We start from the raw sequence: 22170 nt of genomic DNA on the forward strand, positions 1-22170 counted from the left end.
GTATCGCCCAATGCAATGCTTAGCAAAGTTATGCAGGTTAGATCTCAGCATGTGAGACTGTGTATCAGAAGCACAGTAGCTGCATTAGCCTAATGGCTAGGCTAGAAGCCTGAATGTCACGCCCCTGCCACCATACAGCTGCTAATATCCACAGCAGCTTATTCATAGCTAGCTTGGTTACTGCTTTACCATCTGTATTTGTCTGGCAACTATATTTTAAATTTCACTGAAGTATCTTCCTATCTTTTGGAGAGCTCTAAGTTTCTGTCTGTACTGTTAAATTAAGTACAGCAAAGTTACTTGAAGTTGTGTGTATGAGGGAATGCAGCCTGTGAGAATATTGTTGAAAGACAGTGTGGAGCGGAGGGAAATGAAATGAGTGAATACTGAATGTATTGTTTTGAGACAGGTCTCAGCAGTTATACTGAACTAAGTATAACTATGCACAGTCTCTCGAAGTGCTGCTTTGCACAAGCCAATCCATCCCAGACACATCCCAGTTAAGCAGTACATAAGGACAGTGGTACACTATCCAGAGGCATCTTCCACCCTTTATTTTATTTAATAGCACAGGCATGGCCTGACACATGTGCTGGCAACCAAAACCATGCCCAGGATTCTAGCTACAGAAGAGACTGAGGAGAGTTGCACAGCTGACTTGCTGAACCAAGGAGACATGACCTGCCCCATTTAATTATCCTAGAAGTGAGCTCCTGCTATTATGGAACCTATATTATGAGAAATTGTATATCAGCCATCTAGCCTCCTGTTGCTACAGTACAGAAAAACGAACTGTGCTGGAAGTAAAAGGGCACACTTGGGAAATCATTAAGCTGGTATCAGGATATGTTTCTGGCTCCAGTAACTTTGCAGCACACTACAAACTGAAGCAATTCACTCTTAACCTATCATGGCAGAACTGGCCCAGATTCACACATTCATTACTTGGCTGCCATTCCTACAGGGTAAAATGTAATAGATGAACCTGAAGGATGATTTCCATTTTTTGTTGTGCTTGTACCTTACTTCTCAGTAAAACTAACCCTACCACCAATTAATTTAGAAAGAAGCCAATACTAAACTTTAATCTCTTTTTTGCACGCAATGATCTTCACTAAGGCTTTCATAACTATCATGCAGGTATTTTTAAAATTTATTGATTAATAAATGCAAGAAAAATATTACTGGAGGTCATCTATCTGATTAATTAATATATTTAACTTTAATGATGGGCAACACCACTTATTTAGATGACACAAATTGATTCAGCCCTTTCCAGGTACTTCAAGTCACCCACGTTAATAAGGCTAAATACAGGTCATCTCAGTTAGCATCTCCAGCAATGGTAAGAGCTGTCAAGAAAAGTTGAGCTTCTAATCATCAAGAATCAAACACAGCACACTCTTAATGGAGCTAAAGTAACTCATAAAGCAAACTATCACTGTAATACAATTTTCTACAAAGAGAAATTATATGTTCATTAATCTATGTGTGAAATAAAAGGGAAAAATAATGGAGTTCCAGAGCAAAGTCTGCCATTTTTGTGCAATGTTAACTGTGCTTACAGGTACAAGGACATTTCTACATCCTTTAACAGATCACTTGATCTACTGAGCAGCTACAAAGTCAGCAAGTGGACTCTGTACTGAAAGCACGGCCAGTGAAATCTTTATTCCAGCTATGCGTCTTTGAAGCTACACTGCTCTTTCTCAAAAACCATGCTGTCCTAAACACAGCTATTGCTAAAGATTTGAAAGTTCAATGCTGAAACACAGTACAAAAACACATCAGAGAATTTAGCTGGCTGCAGTCTTTCTTATACAAACAGGGAAATTCATGTCTGAAACTTTTTAATTGATAAAAAATGTTTGGAACACACACAGAATCATAGAATCATAGAACAGTTTAGGTTGGAAGGGACCTTCAAATCTCATCTAGTCCAACCCCACCTGCAATGAACAGGGACATCTTCAACTAGATCAGGTCACTCAGAATCACATCCAGCCTGGCTTTGAATGTCTTCAGGGATGGTGCCTCTACCAACTACACACAGGCTAATATGCAATCTGCTTCTTTTTATAAATCAAATTAGATCCTTCAATCTCAGTGGAAAAAAAAAATAAAAAAAAATAAAAATCAAGCCTTGCTTTTTAAAAGTGAAGACTAAGAAAAGCAAGACCTGAAAAGCAAGGAAGAAAAATCTTTAGAATAAGTTTGTCAGGCTTGATTTTCTCTTCCTAAGCTTCTTTTTTAGTAACTTGAGGAAACTGACAGAAGTCTTACCTTTCTTCTTAGGAATTTTGTCAACTTACCTGAAAGACCATTTACTCTCTCCCATTCCAAAGCTTTAACAAATAAATAAATAAATAAATAAATGCAGTAATTTTAATTCTGGAAATAAATAAATAATCAGTCTTTTATTACTATGCAGTGGGTGTGAATCATCATCTATCAATGATTATAATTTTTTTGGCAGAAGAACAGCCTTTGAGTTCTGTTAGGTATGATTTTATTTTTCGAACTTAATGAAATCACTGTCCTGTAGTTTATTCTGTATTTGTTCTAAGACTTGTTACTAGTTCCAACTGCCTTATTTTATCCAGTCACAAAGAAAAATTATTTAACCTGGGTTATACCTTCTGTACTTCTTGGATTCGACTAAAGCAATGAAAGATACCTGACCACAAAGCCACTTGTCACAGAAAAACTCCCATTTGAACCCAACATCCCAGCACACCTCATCAGAAACAAGAGACAGAGAAGACACAGAAAACCTCTACAGATATCTATACTGGCTTTGAGTAGAATGACACTCTAGACCCTCATCCTTGTTTTCAAAACTTCATGGCAAAGATCCAGTTTATGAGAATGAGTGCAACAAGCCTGTAGATGAAAATTATGGTGAACGTTTCTGTTATTTAGGTATATTGGACTTTCTGAGGAAAAATAAACCGTATGTGACAGAAGTCAGAGCATTGCCAGGATCTAGACATAAAAGAACTTTAGCATGAGCAAAAAACTGTCCCAGATTTCACAGATGTCCACTCAAAATGCAAGGAATGCTACCTTGATCTTGCCCTCTATAATAAAAATATACACATGTACTTTGCACGCCCCTTCCTTAGTAAATTGTTCTGGATCTCCACCCTTAAGATCTGACTGTTAAATCTGGAGTTAAAACAACCTAAACTTTTTGATGGGCGCAGTCTAGTGTCATTTGGATTTTTGTTTATCAACCAGACATATTTAGCCCAGTTTGTCTCAATGAGTTATAAAGCCATGTCTCAGCAGTATTTGAGGTGCTCTGCATATTTACATTTTTCATTCATGTTTAAATAGTGCAAGACAATAAATACTGCTGCAAATGATCTTGCAAATAGATACAGAGAATCACTGGGTGGGATTTAAAGCAGCCAAAGACAGCATCCCTTATTCTCTTCTCGTTTATGGTGGTATAAATCTGGGACCATTTCACTCAGAAGTGATGATTCGCAATGGCCTAGAAAAGGCAACATCTACAATGCAAATCAAACAGCATGAACAACTGCAATATTCAAAAATATAAACCCCACCTTTTCTGCTGTACTGGGGCTTCTCACTCTTGACTATAAATTATGGAACTTTTGGCTACCTTAGATTTGGTAAGAGAATTGATTCAAATATTGATCCTAAATATTTGGGGAACAGTAAGACAGATATTTGTTAATGGACTTGACTACCCCCAGGTTTTCTCATTTAATGCCTATAATTTGAAAGTGATAAAAACACAGCATTAGTGTACCAGAAAACTGACATGAGAGCCTGGTTAACTGGTTCCACGTTCATATGATTCACAGAGAAGGGCTGTGAATTAAACTGGCAAGTATAGGTAAAACTGCTTGAAAACTCAATCCCTGCAATCTCAAGCAAGGCACCCAAAAACTGTGGGAACACATGGCCTTGAGGCTTCCATTCCTCATCTGAGGAACTGAATGAAACAACCCTAGGTCACAAGTACTGTGAAAATGAAACCATTTGTATATCTGATATGCTCATACAGTGAAAAAATTTTGATGTACAACATAGAAAACCTACAGAAAAACTAGCATTCTGTTTTTAGAGCAGAATAAAATGGCATAACCCACACATGAATCAGTGAAGGAAATCCAAACTATTTAGTAGCTGATCACTGAAGAGATATAGTCCATTCTCTGCACTGAATGAAGCTGAGGAGAGGTGGAAAAATGGCAGCATTATATTTATACACACAAGGCAACCCAAAGATAAACAACTTCAGTTTTGGCATTTCCTAATGTTCATATGGTTGACTTTTCAAAATTAGTATCATTTTCATCTGTTTGCGTTTGTGCTGTGTGTGTGTAACAAAAAGAGAAAAAGCGTGCACACAGTGTAATTGCATTTAACTAAATAAAGTGAAATTAAATATATACAATACAAAGGATTTATAAAATGACAGTTTTAAGGATTGAACTTTATTTTTACAAGCCCAATTCAGAAGCTATTTGGTCCATTCTAATGTTTACATCATTATCTTTATATTCCTCCCACAACAGTTCATAGATGAATTAAAAAAAAAAAAAAAAAAGAATCGCACTTTATAGTTTTACTTCTTTTCTTTATTTTTTTTTTTTTTCAAATATCCTATCTCTATGGTAAAACAAACTAGAAAAAAATGATAGTAATTTCCCACGCAGTGACATTTTCACTGAAGAAACTATCATATTTGCTAGGGTACAGTGAACTCTCTCAAGAAAATGAATTGTGATTCCCACTATGAAATATTTCCAAAGAATATTTTCAGGAAACTCTTTGCAAAGCCTAAACACATTTAAAATTATAAAAAACTAGTAGTTTAGGAAGCATTTATCCAATGGAATTTAATTCACTTGGATCAAAAATGTGTCTCACCACAGATCTTTTCCATCTAGGAAGATTAGTACAAGTATGAAACTGTCTGTAGAGTTATTTCTGTACACACCTCTCACTTCAGCACAGAGTAACTTTAAGATGACCTATGCAGACCAGAATTGAAACCTCTCCCTGACTGCCTCTGAAGATCAGAGCTTTTAGAATCAAACTGAAGTTTTGCCCAATACTTATTTATTTATTTATTTTCCACTAATGAACTCTTACTGGAAACTAACAAACTCCCACCTACTGGAAAATCAGGCACAAATTGCACATTATCTTTCCTGTAACAAGAACAAACACCAGTATGATTCCTACTTCCTTTAGAAGAAGCTCAAACCTGTAATAAATTACTTCCAATTTCAGTATTACAGAGCACGTTTGTATTTTGTTTGCCCTAAACAGATAAATTTATTACTTATTTAAAGGATACTTCAGATATTGAATACAGTATTAAAAAGCAAAAATTAATCTCTTTGTTACTTTTATTTCACAGTAAAGTGACAGGCAGCTGTCACAGTTTGTTGATCGCGGGCATAAAGGAAAATAAAATTTCCCGGACAATGCGAGAGGAATCAGTGGTGTTAACGTGTTTTCTTGTCTTTCTCTGCCATCTAGTGGTTGCACAGAACTGAGCTCTCCCTCTTAATTCTGCACTGCCCTTGACAAACTGAATTCACATGCTGTTAAACATGTTCTGAGACACCTTAAAACCCCCTTGCCTCTTTCACATATTCTGAATCCTTACTCGTTGTATGGCACACTGGGATGCCTGATCTGTGGGTGATATCAAAATAAACAGATTAAATGATTCTTACCTCCAATTAATGTTTTTTCCTTCTCACAAAACTGCAGCTCAAAATATTTTATAAAACAGCTGGAAAAATCATTCAAGGGTGTCTTAGCATGTCCAAAGGCCTCCAAGATACAGTTTACCTGGAAGACAACAATAAAGAAATAATAAGAGAGGAAATAAACAAGATAGATACTTCAATAAACAAGTGAGGTTATGAGGTTGGTTTGTAATCAATCACCAGGTGGGGAGGGAAAAAAAAAAAAAAAAAACAAACCAAAACAACACCCCAAAAAAACCAAACAAACAACATTTTTTCAGTTGGAATTTAACAAATTCCTTCAGTTGCTCTTCTAAATAGAAATTAAAATAAGATAGCTCAAAAGAAAAAAAAGAAAAAAAAGTGCTGTCAGAATAGTAGAAGTTGTAAAAGCAAAAGGGAAGATAATGGGTAACAGGTGAGCTGTGTCCTTACAAGTAGTTTAGATACAAGTGACTGGAGTCATATGCCCAGAACTGACATGCTTAGAAAAAGATCAGAATCTTGGAAGGCAGTTATGCTTGTAAAGTTACAGTCAGTCGATACTAATAACCAACTAAAGGAATTTACAAGCTTTATGTGATGCCAGAAATGGCATAAATTATTGATTTCAAATAGAATTACTTCAGTGAAAAACTGACGAAAAAAATAGATTCAGACTTTTTTATGGCATCTCTCACTAATGCATATCCATGTTACATCTTCACGGTCACAGCAATTATTTTTAAAAGATAATTTTTAAAAAAGAATTACCTATGCCATCTTTATTTCATGTGTTCTCTGTATTTAGCTTTTTTGTGTATAATTGGCTTCTTAAGCCCCTTACACCCTGAAGAATTTATTGCAGCACTTTCCTCTTTTGCATCCTAAGATACTGATTTCAGTGTGGCCCAAATACATTGTTGTTCTCATGTAACAGTGTTTTGCTGAAGCTGGATGAGCTAGCTGAGGGGGGAGGAGGCTCTGGGGTGACACAGGCAATATGTAGTTCCAATCACAAAGACGGAAGTTCTAAAAATCAGACTTTCCAGAATTTTTTGTTAAAACAGCTATTTGTGCAGTAGGTGGCAGCAGAAAACTAGACAGCCTAGTTTGGTTCCACTCCAGTAGTGGTGTTTGGGATGTATTTGCTCATTAGGCTAATTCAGCACTTGTTCTACCTGTGCAGCTTTATTAACTTTAATGGTGCTATGCACAACTGCAGCAGGAATGAATCCAGGCTACTGTGTTCATTAAAACACCTTCAAAGGCAGCTAACCCAAAATTTCTGCTTCAGAGGAATTTCTACAAGGAGAGATGCCATGCTTGACCTTGTGCTCAGCAAGAGGGAGGGACTGGTTGGAAATGTGATGTTTCAGGGCAGCCTTGGCTGTGGCAATCATGAGATGGTCGAGTTCGAGATCCTTAGGACAGCGAGAAGAGCACGCAGCAAGCTCACTGCCCTGGACTTCAAGACAGCAGGCTTTGGCCTCTTCAGGAACCTGCTTAGTAAGGTTCCACGGGATAAAGTCCTAGAGGGCAGGGGGCCCAAAACTGCTGGTTGATATTCAAGGATCACCTGCTACAAGCTCAGGAGTGTTGCATCCCAACTAGAAGGAAATGCGGCAGGAGGGCCAGGAGACCTCCATGGATGGATAAGGAGCTGCTGAGGAAACTTAGAGGGAAAAAAGAAGTTTATAGAAGGTGGAAGCGAGGACACGCGGCCTGGGAAGAATACAGGGACGTTGTCTGGGAAGCTAAGGCCCAGTTAGAATTAAATCTGGCAAGCGATGTGAAAGATAACAGGAAAGGCTTCTATAGGTACGCAGGAAACACAAGACAGACTAGGGACAACATGGGCCCTCTCCAGAAGCTATCGGGAGAACTGGCTGCCCTGGATTTGGAGAAGGCTGAGGTTCTCAGTGACTTCTTTGCCTCAGTCTTCACTGGCAAATGCCCTGACCACACCACCCAAGCCTTGGAAGGCAGGTGCAGGGACTGTGAGAATGAAGACCTTAGGCCCACTGTAGGAGAGGATCAGGTTCGAGACCATCTTAAGAACCCAAAAGCACACAAGTCCATGGGACCTGATGGAATCCATCCGCAGGTCCTGAAGGAGCTGGCGAAGGAAGTTGCTAAGCCACTGTCCATCATATCTGAAAAATCATGGCAGTCAGGTGAAGTTCCTGATGACTGGAAAAAGGGAAACATAACCCCCATTTTCAAGAAGGAGAATATGGAGGACCCAGGGAACTACAGACCAGTCAGTCTCATCTCTGTGCCTGGCAAAAAATTGGAGCAGATTTTCCTGGAAAGCATGCTAAGGCACATGAAAAACAATGAGGTGGTTGATAACAGCCAGCATGGCTCCACTAAGGGGAAATCCTACCTAACCAATTCGGTTGCTTTCTTTGATGGGGCTACGGAACTGATGGACAGCGGCAGAGCAGTTGACATCATCTACCTGGACTTGTGCAAAGTGTTTGACACTGTCCCACACAGCATCCTTGTCTCTAAATTGGAGAGACATCAATTTGATAGATGGACCACTCAGTGGATAAAGAACTGGCTGGATGGCCGCATGCACAGAGTTGTGGTAAACGGCTCGATGTCCAGTTGGAAAACAGTAATGAGTGATGTCCCTCAGGGATCGGTGTTGGGACCTGTCTTGTTCGACATTTTTGCTGGCGACATGGACAGTGGGATTGAGTGTGCCTTCAGCAAGTTTGCCAATGACAGCAAGCTGGGTGGTTCAGTTGATACGCTGGAGGGAAGGGATGCCATCCAGAGGGACCTTGACACGCTTGTGAGGTGGGCTGATGCCAACCTTATGAAGTTTAACCAAGCCAAGCGCAAGGTCCTACACCTGGGTCGGGGCAATCCCAGGCACAGCTACAGGTTGGGCAGAGAAGAGATTCAGAGCAGCCCTGCAGAGAAGGACTTGAGGATGTTGGTTGACGAGAAGCTTAACATGAGCCGGCAGTGTGCACTTGCAGCCCAGAAAGCCAACCATATCTTGGGCTGCATCAAAAGAAGTGTGACCAGCAGGTCGAAGGAGGTGATCCTGCCCTGCTACTCTGCTCTCGTGAGACCTCACTTGGAGTACTGTGTACAGTTCTGGTGTCCTCAACATAAAAAGGACATGGAGCTGTTGGAGCAAGTCCAGAGGAGGGCCACAAGGATGATAAGAGGGCTAGAGCACCTCCCGTATGAAGACAGGCTGAGAAAGCTGGGGCTGTTCAGCCTGGAGAACAGAAGGCTGCGTGGAGACCTCATAGCAGCCTTCCAGTATCTGAAGGGGGCCTACAAGGATGCTGGGGAGGGACTCTTCATTAGGGACTGTAGCAATAGGACAAGGGGTAATGGGTTCAAACTTAAACAGGGGAAGTTTAGATTAGACATAAGGAAGAAGTTCTTTACTGGGAGGGTGGTGAGGCACTGGAATGGGTTGCCCAGGGAGGTTGTGGATGCTCCATCCCTGGCGGTGGTCAAGTCCAGGTTGGACAGAGCCTTGGGCAACATGGTTTAGTGTGAAGTGTCCCTGTCCATGGCAGGAGGATTGGAACTAGATGATCTTAAGGTCCTTTCCAACCCTAATTATTCTACGATTCCTCATGGGTGGGATCTGCTACATCTACCTTCACTGTCTGAAGACAGGCATCATCTATGCCAGTTACAAGGGATCCTTCTTAATACGCTACAATTCTCTTCCACCTGCGCTGGACTGAGTCTCCTTGACACGTATGGCTACATCTATACTGTTAAATGAAACAAGTACAGGATCAGGACTCTCTAACTTTAAGGGCAAGTGGCATGATAAGGCTCACATCCTGAGATCTAGCACCTTTTTTCTCGCAGAATAGGGTGGACATACTGTTGTGAATGGTTCGTGGCACATGCTGTCCTCTGAACTGTGTCCAGAGGACCTGTTGGGGACTTAAACTGTGTCAGAGAGCAGGGTAACAACTGCATATTAGGGACTGTTCTTCTGTTTACTGCATAGATGTAGATTAGTCTACAAAGTTAACTAATTTTCTCAATTAGGCCTGGTCAGCCCCCTCCCACATTGATATCTCTTCTTACTGGAGGACAACAACTTGTTTCATTTGCACTGGATCATGGTGGTTGTCCCCAGGAATTTTCCTCTGGTCAGGAGACAAGATACAGCAGAGACAATACTACTTCCCACACCTCCTGATTCCCACTGCTGTCATATTTGTATCCAAAGCACACAGTTTTCAGTTGCTTACTCACAAAGTCACTTATTTACTTAGTTTTACTCATTGATCTGAACTTCAAGAAAGAAAAGGACGTGGAGGATCTGACCTGAATTTTGCAGTTTTACTTTGAATAACATCTATGGCCTGATCAGTTCAAAACTGTGTAGGTGGTAAATAAAAAAATACACAGCAGAAATAGATATCACTTGTACATCTGGCTTCTGGGTTTAAAATAAAGCATACTGTCCCTATAGGATGGTATTATTGCAACACTAGGCTTTAAAATTTAAATCAAAAGAAGTGAAAAAATAACAACGGTATTCTTACCATTGTCACATGAAACCTAGATTAAATGTGTCAGTTTAGTTCATCAATGAATCAGATAACACTGTGCAAAACACTTTAACATGGCAATTGTATGACTACATGAAGTCAAATAAAGCTACAGCTTATTCAGTTGTGTTTTTTTCAGTGTCCTCAGGCTTTTTTAATGTATTAAAAAAGCAGAAATGCAACACTGTTTTCTAAAAGCCACCAAAAATCCATAGAACTTTTATTACCTTATCAGCTGGAATGTACAAAACATGAACCAGTGTGTCTTTCCCACATCCCAATAATCATGATTTGTAGGTTGTCTGTTAGTGTCAGCTGTACTTCCGACACTATTCTATCATCTTTATGGACTGAATCATACACAATTTGGTAAGAAGGCAGTGTGTTCTGAATGATGCATGTGATGCTATTAAAAAAACCAAACCACACTGAATGATTTCTAGAGTTCTGTTGAACATCATGCATGTGGCTGATGAAGGCTAAAATGAAAGTATCTTGGGTTGACTGTAAGTGCTTTAGTAGAAGAAAGTCACCAGAGTAGGTGAAAGTGTCTAAACATTTTTTTTTTTAAAACATGAAACCTAGAACTGAGCTATGCCAATGCAGACTGTGCTAAAACTGTGAGCTGGGATCTCAGATGAGAAGTTTCAGCTGGAAAGGCAATTTTTTAAAAGAACTTGAATCGGTAATTGAGGGTTCAGCATAATTTAAAATGCTAGTATGAACCTTTACAGTAGTGTTACAGCTATAACAATGAAACACGAGTTGCAGTGTTTAGTCAAAAGAAAACTTTACATTTACAATGTACTAGCAAGGAGACAAATTTATCTGATATGGGAAGCAGGTTGTCAGGATTTCACCTTACACACACGGGGCAGAATTTGGCTCTGCTGCTAGAATTAAATATGACTGAGCAAATATTCAGAACTCTTGCCTATTTCATAAATACATTTAGTATGCAAATACGGGGCTTCATAACTGTTCAGACCTTGCAGTTTTTCTGCAACTTTCTATTTTCTGTCTTACATACTATTACTTCAGATGCCTTCACAGTTCTTTCACTGTCCAGAGAAGCATCACAACAACCATACAGATAAATTTATTTACTTACTGAAAGCAATTAGTACACCTTTAGGAGACAGTATCTTATCACACAAATGTTCCTTATTCACTGAAACACTGCTTTCCAAAGTCACCAAAACATTTAGAAAGAAAACTGGCCTCCAATTTTCAGATTCCTCCCATCACATCAGTGTGAGCTTGATTCTGTTCCCATTCAGGTCAATTCAACGAAAGAAACCTCCTTTGACTTCAGTGGTGAAAATTAACCCAGATGTCTTTTTCCTTACAGTTCGAATGTCTTTGACTATGCAAGAGGCCACATTTTTCCTTGTTCTACTCAGTGATCAGAATGCTACTTACATGTTTTATCTGTGTATCAAAGGTGTTTCTGCTGGAGCTGGCTCTGCAAGTGAGATGCTTCACTATCTGTTTGCAGGCTTCAGTCTTCCCAGAACCACTTTCTCCACTAAAAAAATTACAAGGCAAGAAAGAGAGGGGGGAATCATTGTTTGTTTCACTCTTGATATGTTATTTACATTCTCTGCTAGCTCTGTTTTAACGGGTTTAAGATACCACAGTCAAACTTTCATTTCAAATAACAGAAGGTTTATGGATGGCAAATAATAAAGAACAGAATGTAGGAGATAGGCTGGCTGTCTATGTTCGTGAGGGCTGTCAGAACTGTCAAGGTATATTGTCTTGTACTAAAAGCCAAGCCATTCAAATCTAAAGCTTTCAAGCCACTTGGAAGGTATTTATGGCAAAGATTTTATCTCCTCCTTTATCTTCTGTCCAGCAAAGTAGCCTGCTTATGCTGCCTGGTTCTCCTTGTAAATGGGGAAATACTACTGTGGTAATGATGGGATTCAGAAGGAAACGAAAGCATAGAATACAACAAGAAGAAGGGAAAGGAAACAGGAAAGGAACAAGAAGGAAAGAAAAGAAAAAGATGATTGATTTTACAACCTGCCCAGTTTCTGCAGTGCAATACAGTCTGACTTCAGTGATCCTGTTTCACTTAATTTCTTGTTCATTATGTGGAATAAACATTCCAAAGAATGAGAATCTCTGAGGGGGGAAACGAGCAAAGAAAACAAGCTAAAAGGCAATATGAACTATGAAGATGGAAGAAACAGAATAGGGGAATGGAGGAAAGAAGCAAACTTAGTGGTGCACTTAAAGCATGGAGAAGGAAGGAAAAGAAACAAAAGAGATGGAAAGGATAAAGTTAGTGAAGCCTGATCAAGAAATTAATGTAAGAATTTCTTACTTGAACTGTAAGAAGTTGTTTTCCTTATAGACAACTGAACCAAACAAAATATAATTTAATGCTCCTTCATTTATCTGCTTAATCAAATTTAAGTGGCTGTTTCTACAACAGCCAGCTAGATTTTTCACAAGCCATGGGCTTGTCAGTTTGTTATCTGTATAGTTTAGTTTCTGAAAATGAGAGGGCAGCAAAATACAGTATCTTTCTGGCCATTGTTTTAGATATTCGGATCTCACTTCAGAGGAGAAATCAGTTAAATAAAGGAAGAAACAAAAGAGGGAAGGACAGAAAGGTCTTCATAGGCAGACAGGGATGGGATCTCTGCACTATTTAATCTCATTCAATTCTTACGGGACATATATGCTGATCTGGTGAATATCTTATTTGTTAGCCTAGTAAACTGTAGTCTTAGGTAACAAGACAAATGTCTTATTACTATATGCGATGTGTAAAACTGTTATCTATGTCATTCATGTTTCTATAATGAGCTCAAGTCTGACCCAGAACTGCAAACTCCTAGTGGCATCAGCAGGAGGTTTGTGGTCCAAGACAGCAAAGGTTTCAACCTGGATATATGTTATGCAAAGACCTCAAATAATAGGTAACAAAGCCATATTTAAACCAGATCTTAGAATGAAAGAAATCATGTGAAAGAAGGTCACTGACATAGCTAATATGAAACTAGTATCTCTACAGAATTGACAAGGTGCTCTGTAAGTGTGCTATCCTTGCTCGTATCTTCAGCTTCTAACTTTCTGAAAGAGTTTCAAAAGTCAGATGATACTTGAGGTCACCCTCTAAAATCTGAATGCATCTCTGCCCTTTTAGTGATGACTGCACTCTCCAAATGCTAATTGTACCATTGCTGCCTCTGTTCTTCAGTAGCATTAGCCTTCTGCTTTTATAACGGTAGTGTCTCAATTACAAGTTCCTTTGCCTGTTATCAGTAATAGGAACAGAAAAACGTGAAACAGGACATCAGTCCTGTGATACTCCTCTCCTAGATATTTCACACCCTTGCAAATCACAGATCTTATGCCTGTATTACCCCAGAAGTCAGTGAGTTTACAGACAGATATAAATCTATCTCGCACCACCCCTCCTACTGCCCACTCACTCTGGCCAGCCTTACTGGCACCTGTGTGTCATGATGATGAAATAATTTTGTCTCTCCACAACATAGTTAATCCAAAATCACAGCTGCAACCTGCTATCACTATACCACAGGTCACCAACAAGATTAGCCACAGTGGCTCTTTGGTTATTTCAGATGTTAAGGAACTTCTCTGAAGTTAAAACAGACAGAGCCACTGAGCAGAAGTGTTCATATGTGTTTGAAAATCAGACCTGAACTAATTCATAGTTTGTAACAGCTCACAGTCTGCCCAATGTGTACAGCCCTTTCTATCCTGAAGACAGATATTTCTATGATTCTGAGGACTGAACAAGACTTGATATTTAACAAACTGTTGTTGTATTTCACTATTTCGCTTGCTTGGGCCCAACCTCATCTGTTGAAAATAGCTTCTTCAGCATAAGGCTTTTCCAGGATTAGCAGGCTGGGGTTATTTTTCAAAAAATCTTTCTCACAATTGAAGAAATTTGGAGAGGGGAGATATGCTAAAATAACATTTGATGTCTCTTTGATTGTTTTAAGTATTACAAAGCAGACATGCAAACTATAATTAAAAACAGAAAAATGTGAAGAATGCTTCTTAAACAAAGGAACTGGAGTGTTCACCATAGGTTTTCCCACTTAACAATTAATTTGTTTCATTTTTTAAATAAAGCTATGTTTTGTTTTTCACTGCAAACTAACTGTGGCCCAGAAAACACAGGACCATGTAAGTGTGTACAAAGTGGACAGTTTCTGTTCCTTCTTGAATATTTCTTCTCAAGATTACTGTTTCCTAAACATTGCAGTGACACAGCTACAAAGACTTGACACTCTCAGCTCAACTGTTAATTTTACAGTGTGACATTTTGTCCAGCAGTGTACTGGGAGCTTGTTGGCTAAACTGGTTTCTAGAGTACAGTTCGGCAGTCAGAATTCACTAGAACTTGGCAGCTGAAAGTGAGACACAATGCCGCTTACTTGCTCTGTGCATTTCACTCCTAGTGAAATATAGATTGAAGCACTGAGAAATAAATGCAACGTTAGGTGAAGTTTTAATTATTGATACCATTGTTTGGAACATTTGGGGCAATAAATGAAAAAGTAATTTAGCACCTTGAACCAGATCTTGTTAATTTCATTTCCTTTGAGGCTGAGTAAAATTTTTTGTATTGTTCCTATTGCCCACAATATCTTTGCTTTAACAATTTAATTCTGCTTAGAAAACAATTCCTCTTCTCCATTTTAAACATTCTTTTCACCACGATAATTTTCAAAATGTAATTTACTATATGAACATTGGTTTCTTAGAACTTTCGTTTGGACTGCCATATAAAGGTGAAGGATAGGTTAGCATCGCAGCAGAGAAGCATTCTTCCACAGTAAAACTTCCTTAGAAGGCATTACAAAACAGGCAAAACAAAGAAGTCTTATTTCACAGACAAAGAAGGTTAAATTAGAGACAGTGTACTCCAAGGGAAAAGAAAATGAACAGAGAATTTGAAATCCTGTGCTCACCCTGGGCTTTAGGCGAGTTCCAGTAAGCTTTCTCATTTTGTCTCTCTTTCGGCTTTCTAGCTTTCCTATAAAACTACCTGATGGAGAGCCTGGTTCCTACCATGTCTTTATTAATATTTTGTTAATACAACTTTAATTACAGCTCTCGTCTCTGTATCTTAAAATAATATGAATAATAAGAAAAAAAAAAAAACCCAAAACCCTCTGTTTTGAATCAAAACATTCAAAACTAAAATTGTTAGGAAAAAGTCCAATTTGAAGTGTGAAAATACAAAGATATGTGAAGCAAAGACCACAAGACGTTCTACAAGCTGGAGAACTAAAAAAGCTAAACCCTGTAAATCCACTGCACTTGGATTATCATCCAGCTCTTCTGTTATCTTGTGCCAGCCTAGCTGGGCCACTCGGCCACTCATGCCGGTGAGCTCAGAGCTAAGCATGCGCTTGCCAAACCGCCCTGCTGCTCCCTTTCAGAATAGCTGTGGTTGGAGTTACAACTGACTTAGTGATGGCTCCCCAAAACCACAAAGCCTGTGTGAACACCCTGGCTCTGAGACCACCATGGCTTATTAGTGGCCAGTGGGTTCAAAAGTTACTGGGTGGAGGGCGACTTAGACATGGAAAGACAGAACCACCACGCACAATTAGTTAACAAAGAAAGCCTAGCTAAAATAGTCAGAAAATAGCAAGTCCCAGGCAAAAATTTAAGAATTAATTCCTGCAAGTACTGAGAAGTACATCTTGCTTACTCTCACTTTCTGCATATTAGCCAGGCTTCTCTATATTTTTATGAAATCAGATAACTGGATCATTATTGTTTGAGCAAGTGTCAATTTCAATATAAACAAATCCTATAAATCATCTGTTTATGGAAAAACATAACAAGATATAAAACATGTAAGGAAGAATGTACCTGCCATTTCAGACAATGCAAGTGACAGCGTTTTATTGTCTGTGTTTCATTTTCAATACTGACCAAAGGTACCACATTCAGAAGTGCAGGAATACTTAACAAAGCAAACAAAAAGCCCTATTTCTTCAGTACTTAAATTATAATCAGAAATGCTGGAAAACTTCCAACAGGATTTTTTCAGATAAGATTTCCACCAATTTTAAAGCAAGGTTTACACCAACATAGATTGCTTGCTGTTTTGTATGAACTTCTGAAACCAATCTCTTATTCTAACACCTTAAATGGTGATCATTACCACCCAAAACTTCCATTCTGATAGTATGATACATCCAGGGAAGAGAGAGTAAGCTTACAAATTTTTAGTGGGCCAGAATAATTTCTTTTCAATTTGCAGAGTATGTAGGTGAGACACTTGGTCTTAATCCATGACTGAGGTTTCAAGATTTAAAAATAAACATGTGCAAGAAAAACTGCTAAATATAATGTGTACTGCAGTAGCATTTATAATACATTTAATTATAATTTAAAAAATAAATATTATTAATTTGAACAGAATGCCTGTGGTGATGCTAAACTGAGGAAATAAAAAGTTTTCAAAAGGCATTACACTTTAAAAGACAAGGATTTCTTTCTGTTCCAGATAATTTGGCTTAAAAATTTGATTTATATCACAACAAAACTATTAGATATTGATATTCCTGACTGCTAATGTATACAAAATTGTAACGTTTCATTTGATATATTAATTACGATTTTTTGATTCACCAAATCATCCATCAGAATCCCTCAAACCATTGGCTTGATTAACTAAGGATCCTTAGCTTTTAACAAGCCTATAAACTATGCTTATGCTTTCTAGACAGCTCCTCACTTATCTTGTCAGTGCTTAATGCATTTTCATATCCTGAACAGCAGGAGCAAAACACAGTTGATGGAAGCTAATTACAAAAAGTCTATCTATTGGCTATTTAAGAGCACAACATCATGTTCTTTTATTCTGTAACTTTTTTGTAGTTTATACAAAGCCAGCTCTTGGCGTTAAACATACATGAGTGATCGCTGCTTGGTATAAACTAAAAGTAATTCTAAATAACTGGTAGTAAACTCTGAAATAATTTGGCCAAATGCTTTCTTGTTGTAAAACACCAAATTTCAGTGAGTGAACACTTGATCACATGTGAAGTGACCAGATTAAAAAAAAAAAAAAAAAAAGCTTGTAACATGGTTAACCCCATGGAGGAAATTAAGATTAAAGCTTCAGAAGACAAGAAAGTAAGTAAACAAGCTACAAAGCTTGATGAAGATGACAGGATTAACATGGTTACATAAAATGTAACCATTAACAATGGGTACATTTTTTGGTATTCTTTCCAGTCCTTTTGAAAAGATGTGGGTAGCTTGATGTACTCAAAATAAGTCTTTTGTAAAGAAACTACAGTTTATAACAAATTCAAACTTTTCAGGAAGAATTAAGATGAGAGTTATATATACTGTTATACTGGCTCTTCTCTGGCAGTTAATAGTTAAACTAGATGCATTTTGAGAATTGCACATGAAAAGTAAAATACTGGTATGGTACTAAATCTCACTGCTCCACATCAAATCACAACATGCACATCAAAACAGTAGCCTCTCTTCATGGAAAATCCTTACTATAAAACTGAAGCATAACTATATTTATAAATTATACTAACAAATTACTTATACTATAAAGTGTTATTATCATTAAAAGTAAAGCAGACCTAAATATAAATACAGATTTGAGGGTTTTCTTCTATAATTGCATCATTTTTCACTTGCTAATGATAACAGAAGGCGAAAGCGTACTCTCAGTGTGCAATTCCAAGAGTGCTCATATGCCAAAATGGCATATCTTGCATGTATCAAGAGAATTTAATCTTGAGATAAGTGCATACCCACAGTGATAATTTACTTTCACTGGATTTACTACTAGTAAAAACAAATAAAACTAACACCCTTCCAATTTCATGTGGCTATTTTCCTCTTGGCATACCGATACTCCTCGTTGTAAGAGCTCTGACTTGGACAGTGTGTCAGGCCAACCATTACAATATTACAGCAACAACAAACATGGTACTGGGATTCTAGGAACTATTTAGTCTAATCCAAAACCACTGCAAAAACCGGTGGGCCCTGCCAGACCTGCACTGGCAACTCATTGCACTTCTAGGGAATTTGGCTTTGGAATGGATTTAGCTTAAAATAATTCCTCAACATCACCACCACCCTCCCAGGTATAATTTTGACCTTAGAGTGAGGGTTTCTCTACCCCAGTTCACCATGCCACTACCTGAACATCTGTGTTGACACAAAGGATGGCATGAAAACGAGGGCACAAGCAGCCAAAGGTAGAAAGGCAAAAGCAGTACTAGACAGCTTATTCCAGTGTAACGTTCTCATGGATCTATGAGTCCTTTTCACTTGTTTATCCACTGTCTCCTTCTTTCTGAGCACTTATATGAAATGGCATTTCTAGTTGCAGAGAGCTTTTCTGAGCTCTCCCATCTTCGTTCAAGCCTGTGATTCCACATTAGAAGGAAGTATATGGTTTTACTTTTAAAATTTGTTACGGTGTTCACTCATCGCACTATATATGCATGCACAGAAAAGTATCCACAACTCAGATTTAATACTGAAGGTATTTTGGAGTATTTCAGGCCTGCAGAATTGTGGTTATTTGGTTCTGATAGGAAATAAAACTGAGATCTTGAAAATTTCTCCACATTACCCTCTTCAAGTGAAAAATTAAGGAAAAGCTGACTGAATGCTATACCACACGCCCTCAGGGCCTATTCCATGCTGTTTATTAGCATAGATGTAACCAATGAATCATTCCCCCATAGTGGTGGAAAAATCTTCTCTTGTTGATAGCTAATGTTGGTTTACAGCTGAAATAGCAAGAAAGCAGAAATCCATTTTGACCCCACACATGCACACACACATGATCGGGTGACAGCAAGAGACTAGATTAATAACTTGAGTTACATCATGGATATTTTTCAGATGATTATTGTTATTTTTGTTGTCAGAAAGCCAATGAAAACTTCCTATATCAGCTTTACTTTCCAGACATTAATTATTTAGATTCTACCATTGGACTAATAAAATGAGCATATCCCATTTTTATTTCCTCTTTCTGAACTTCTAAAAGATCCCAATTCCTTTCTGTTTTCTCATTTAGTGCTAGCAGAAGAAAGTTATTTAAAAAGACCTGTTTCTAGCTGTTTCTGTTGAATTGCAGCTATACTTCTCTCCTATCCAAATTACCAGATGCTTTCCTTTCAGCTTCCATTTTCGCAATTTAGATCTAATTAATTATCCACATAAAGGAGACTTTAGGACAGCATATCTATGGGTTGCCTAGATGTCTAGATACACAAATGCCTTGACAAATGCTGATGCTATCAACAAAGCATTCTCTTGTCAAATTCTCCATCAAGTCAGTGATTTATAACAAGCTACAGTGGGCTGGGCAGGGATGAAGACAGTGGGGCTTAACACATGCCTAGACATCCTGATACGAAATCATGAGTAGCAGTATCAGTATTCCCCAATATCAAAGCATTTATTATTAAGTACAATATTCTTTGTGTACTACTACCAATACTTAACATGGCAATGGCCCTTTTTCTTGAAGTGTTGGTAAATATTATTTTCTGCTGCTTCTCTGTTGACACTTATAGGCAACTTCACCAACATATTAACCAATTAGCAAGTGTCTAATTAGCAAGTTCCTCCTTTGAAGAAAATGCTGAAAACAGTGCCTTAGGATATTTCTTATTTTTATTAAAATTATTATACCTAAACAAGAGTTGATATTTACAAGACAATATGAACATACTCTAGCAATTTCCTGATATTGCTTGTACTTCTGCTTAAATGTCACTGCTGTCTGAATAAATACATAACTATTCCATTCTGATTAGGTTATAAAAAGGTTACCATTTGTTTCAACCAATCAACAGTTAGTTCCATACATTAATAGTTTATACATTTATAATTTAGAAATCTTTAAATTATGTTGGTTTATGAACTATGCTTTTAAAGGAAACATTTAATTACAGTATTCATATGTATTTGAAGACTTAATACAGAGAACTTCAATGCTCGCAGGAGTCTTGTATCCACATAAACAGAATGCAATATAAATGGATACATATGATTGTATTTATGTATTCATTTTAACTATTGTAACTTTAAAGCAGCATTATTAGCTGCTTTTGATTATCATACCCTCTCCATTTCATATTATTAAATTTTCTTATAATTACAGGTAGTTCAAGAGCAATTACAATATTTATCAAATGGATAAGCCATAACAAAATCAACCTGTTGGGGTTTTTTTCCTGTCTCCCATGAAGTTCTGCAAAACCTTACCAATATTTCAGCTAACAGCAATTGTCAAAGTGACAAGACTGAGTAACAAATTTCTTTGAGCGGCTATATCAAATCCACCAGACTCACTGGTTTCAGCTAGGGTGGAAGAAGAAAAAGGATTAACAGATTTGGGGTGAAAAGTTCTAGTGAAATCAAAATTTGTCCTGGCATATTTGGGTTTCACTGGAGATTTCTAATACATTTATTAACAGTCTTGAAGTTAGTTTTCCTTGAAACACCACCATGAATAAAGGAACTGGTTAAAGTCCTTTTTGAAGTTGGAAAGCTTAATAAGCTCATGGTCACATAAACATGTGAGGCAGAGTAGATGCTCCAATACAGGTGCTCCAACACAGAGGCTTGTCATTTAGTCAAGCACTTCCCATTTTTATTGTTATGAGATTCTATTTCTAATACTGTTCCATATAATAGCAGGCACACACAGCAGTTTTGAATTCTTTACTATTAACTCTTTGTTCCTAATTAGATGCAGCTTGATGGAGTGGCAATTCCTCAAGAGAATTTATGAACTTCAAAAGTAATTAAACCTTTTTCAGTTCTATTTTACTCTAATGTATGGTACAGAGATCAGTACACAGAAAGAAATCAGTTGAAGGAAAAAATAAAATGGAAATCTTAACTGGTGAGGCCCAGGGGAAACAGCTGAAAGGCAGGAGTTACAAATTAGTTAATAGAAAGACAAATTTTCACCTGAGGATGAAGCACTGAGGACGCTGCTCCTGGAATAGCATGTGGTAAGCTCTTTCAGCACAGGAAAATATATGTGGGGGAAGTGAGGAACACAATTTTCCAGAGTTACTTAAATAAAGCTGGGTGACCTGAAAAATTGTAGAAAATTAACATGATCAATACATTTCAAACTAATTATGTTTCACCCTCCTAATCCTGGGCCTTTCATAAAGCTCACTAAGCATTATGAACAGAATCTCTGTATGTATGTAAGTGGTACCATTACAGTATATATGAAGATTTTAATTAAAGAAAACAGAGCTGTAAGCATAGATCTAATTATCTAACAGAGATATAAAATAAACATAACCAGAGGGCTCAACAATACTGGTCTGTGCACTGAGTAAAACAAAACCTAGTAAGTTACTTGTTTATACCTCATGTTTATAGTTCTTCAATGTCTTGACTTCAAAAATCTTACAAAATTAAATAAGATTATCTCGTAAAAAGTTAAAATTGAAATCAAAGGCTTAAGATATAAGCTAATTCATTTACTACATGTCAGAGCAGTCTCCCACTAATATTCTCTCTGCAATATAGAATAACTCTTGTGGTACACATAGGGGACAACATGTACTGTCCTTAAAGCTTAAGTATGAGTAGAACTGATTATTTGCTACTTAAAACCCTAATTTTTTATGAGGATATTCTGATGTTCTTTGAGCTAATATCAAGTAGATTTTATAAAAATTATATAAATTCCTAATACCTACAATTCTATTCTTTCAGAATACATATAATAAAGAAAATACAGAATGTGATTTAGATAAGATTGTGAGCAGAAACACCATACCATTTTACAAATATTCTTACATAAATATTTTACCTACCTTTTTATATGGCTTTTTTCAGACCTTTTCATGGGTTTAGAA

The 22170-nt window shown here is 37.6% G+C and overlaps 1 protein-coding gene across 5 annotated transcripts in view; it reads right to left on the minus strand.

The window, feature by feature from the left end:
* MYO16 (myosin XVI) overlaps positions 1–22170 on the minus strand; it is a 391786-nt gene that overhangs the window by 155130 nt on the left and 214486 nt on the right. For all 5 annotated transcript variants that reach the window (XM_030476550.1, XM_030476548.1, XM_030476549.1 and 2 more), the window contains exons 13-15: positions 21260–21387; positions 11696–11801; positions 5727–5844 (exon numbers count right to left, since the gene is read on the minus strand). In XM_030476550.1, the coding sequence (XP_030332410.1) occupies positions 5727–5844; positions 11696–11801; positions 21260–21387 (352 nt within the window). The remainder of the gene's footprint in view (positions 1–5726; positions 5845–11695; positions 11802–21259; positions 21388–22170) is intronic.

The sequence above is a fragment of the Strigops habroptila genome, chromosome 2 (assembly GCF_004027225.2).
Source record: "Strigops habroptila isolate Jane chromosome 2, bStrHab1.2.pri, whole genome shotgun sequence".
NCBI classification, from domain to species: Eukaryota; Metazoa; Chordata; class Aves; order Psittaciformes; family Psittacidae; genus Strigops; species Strigops habroptila.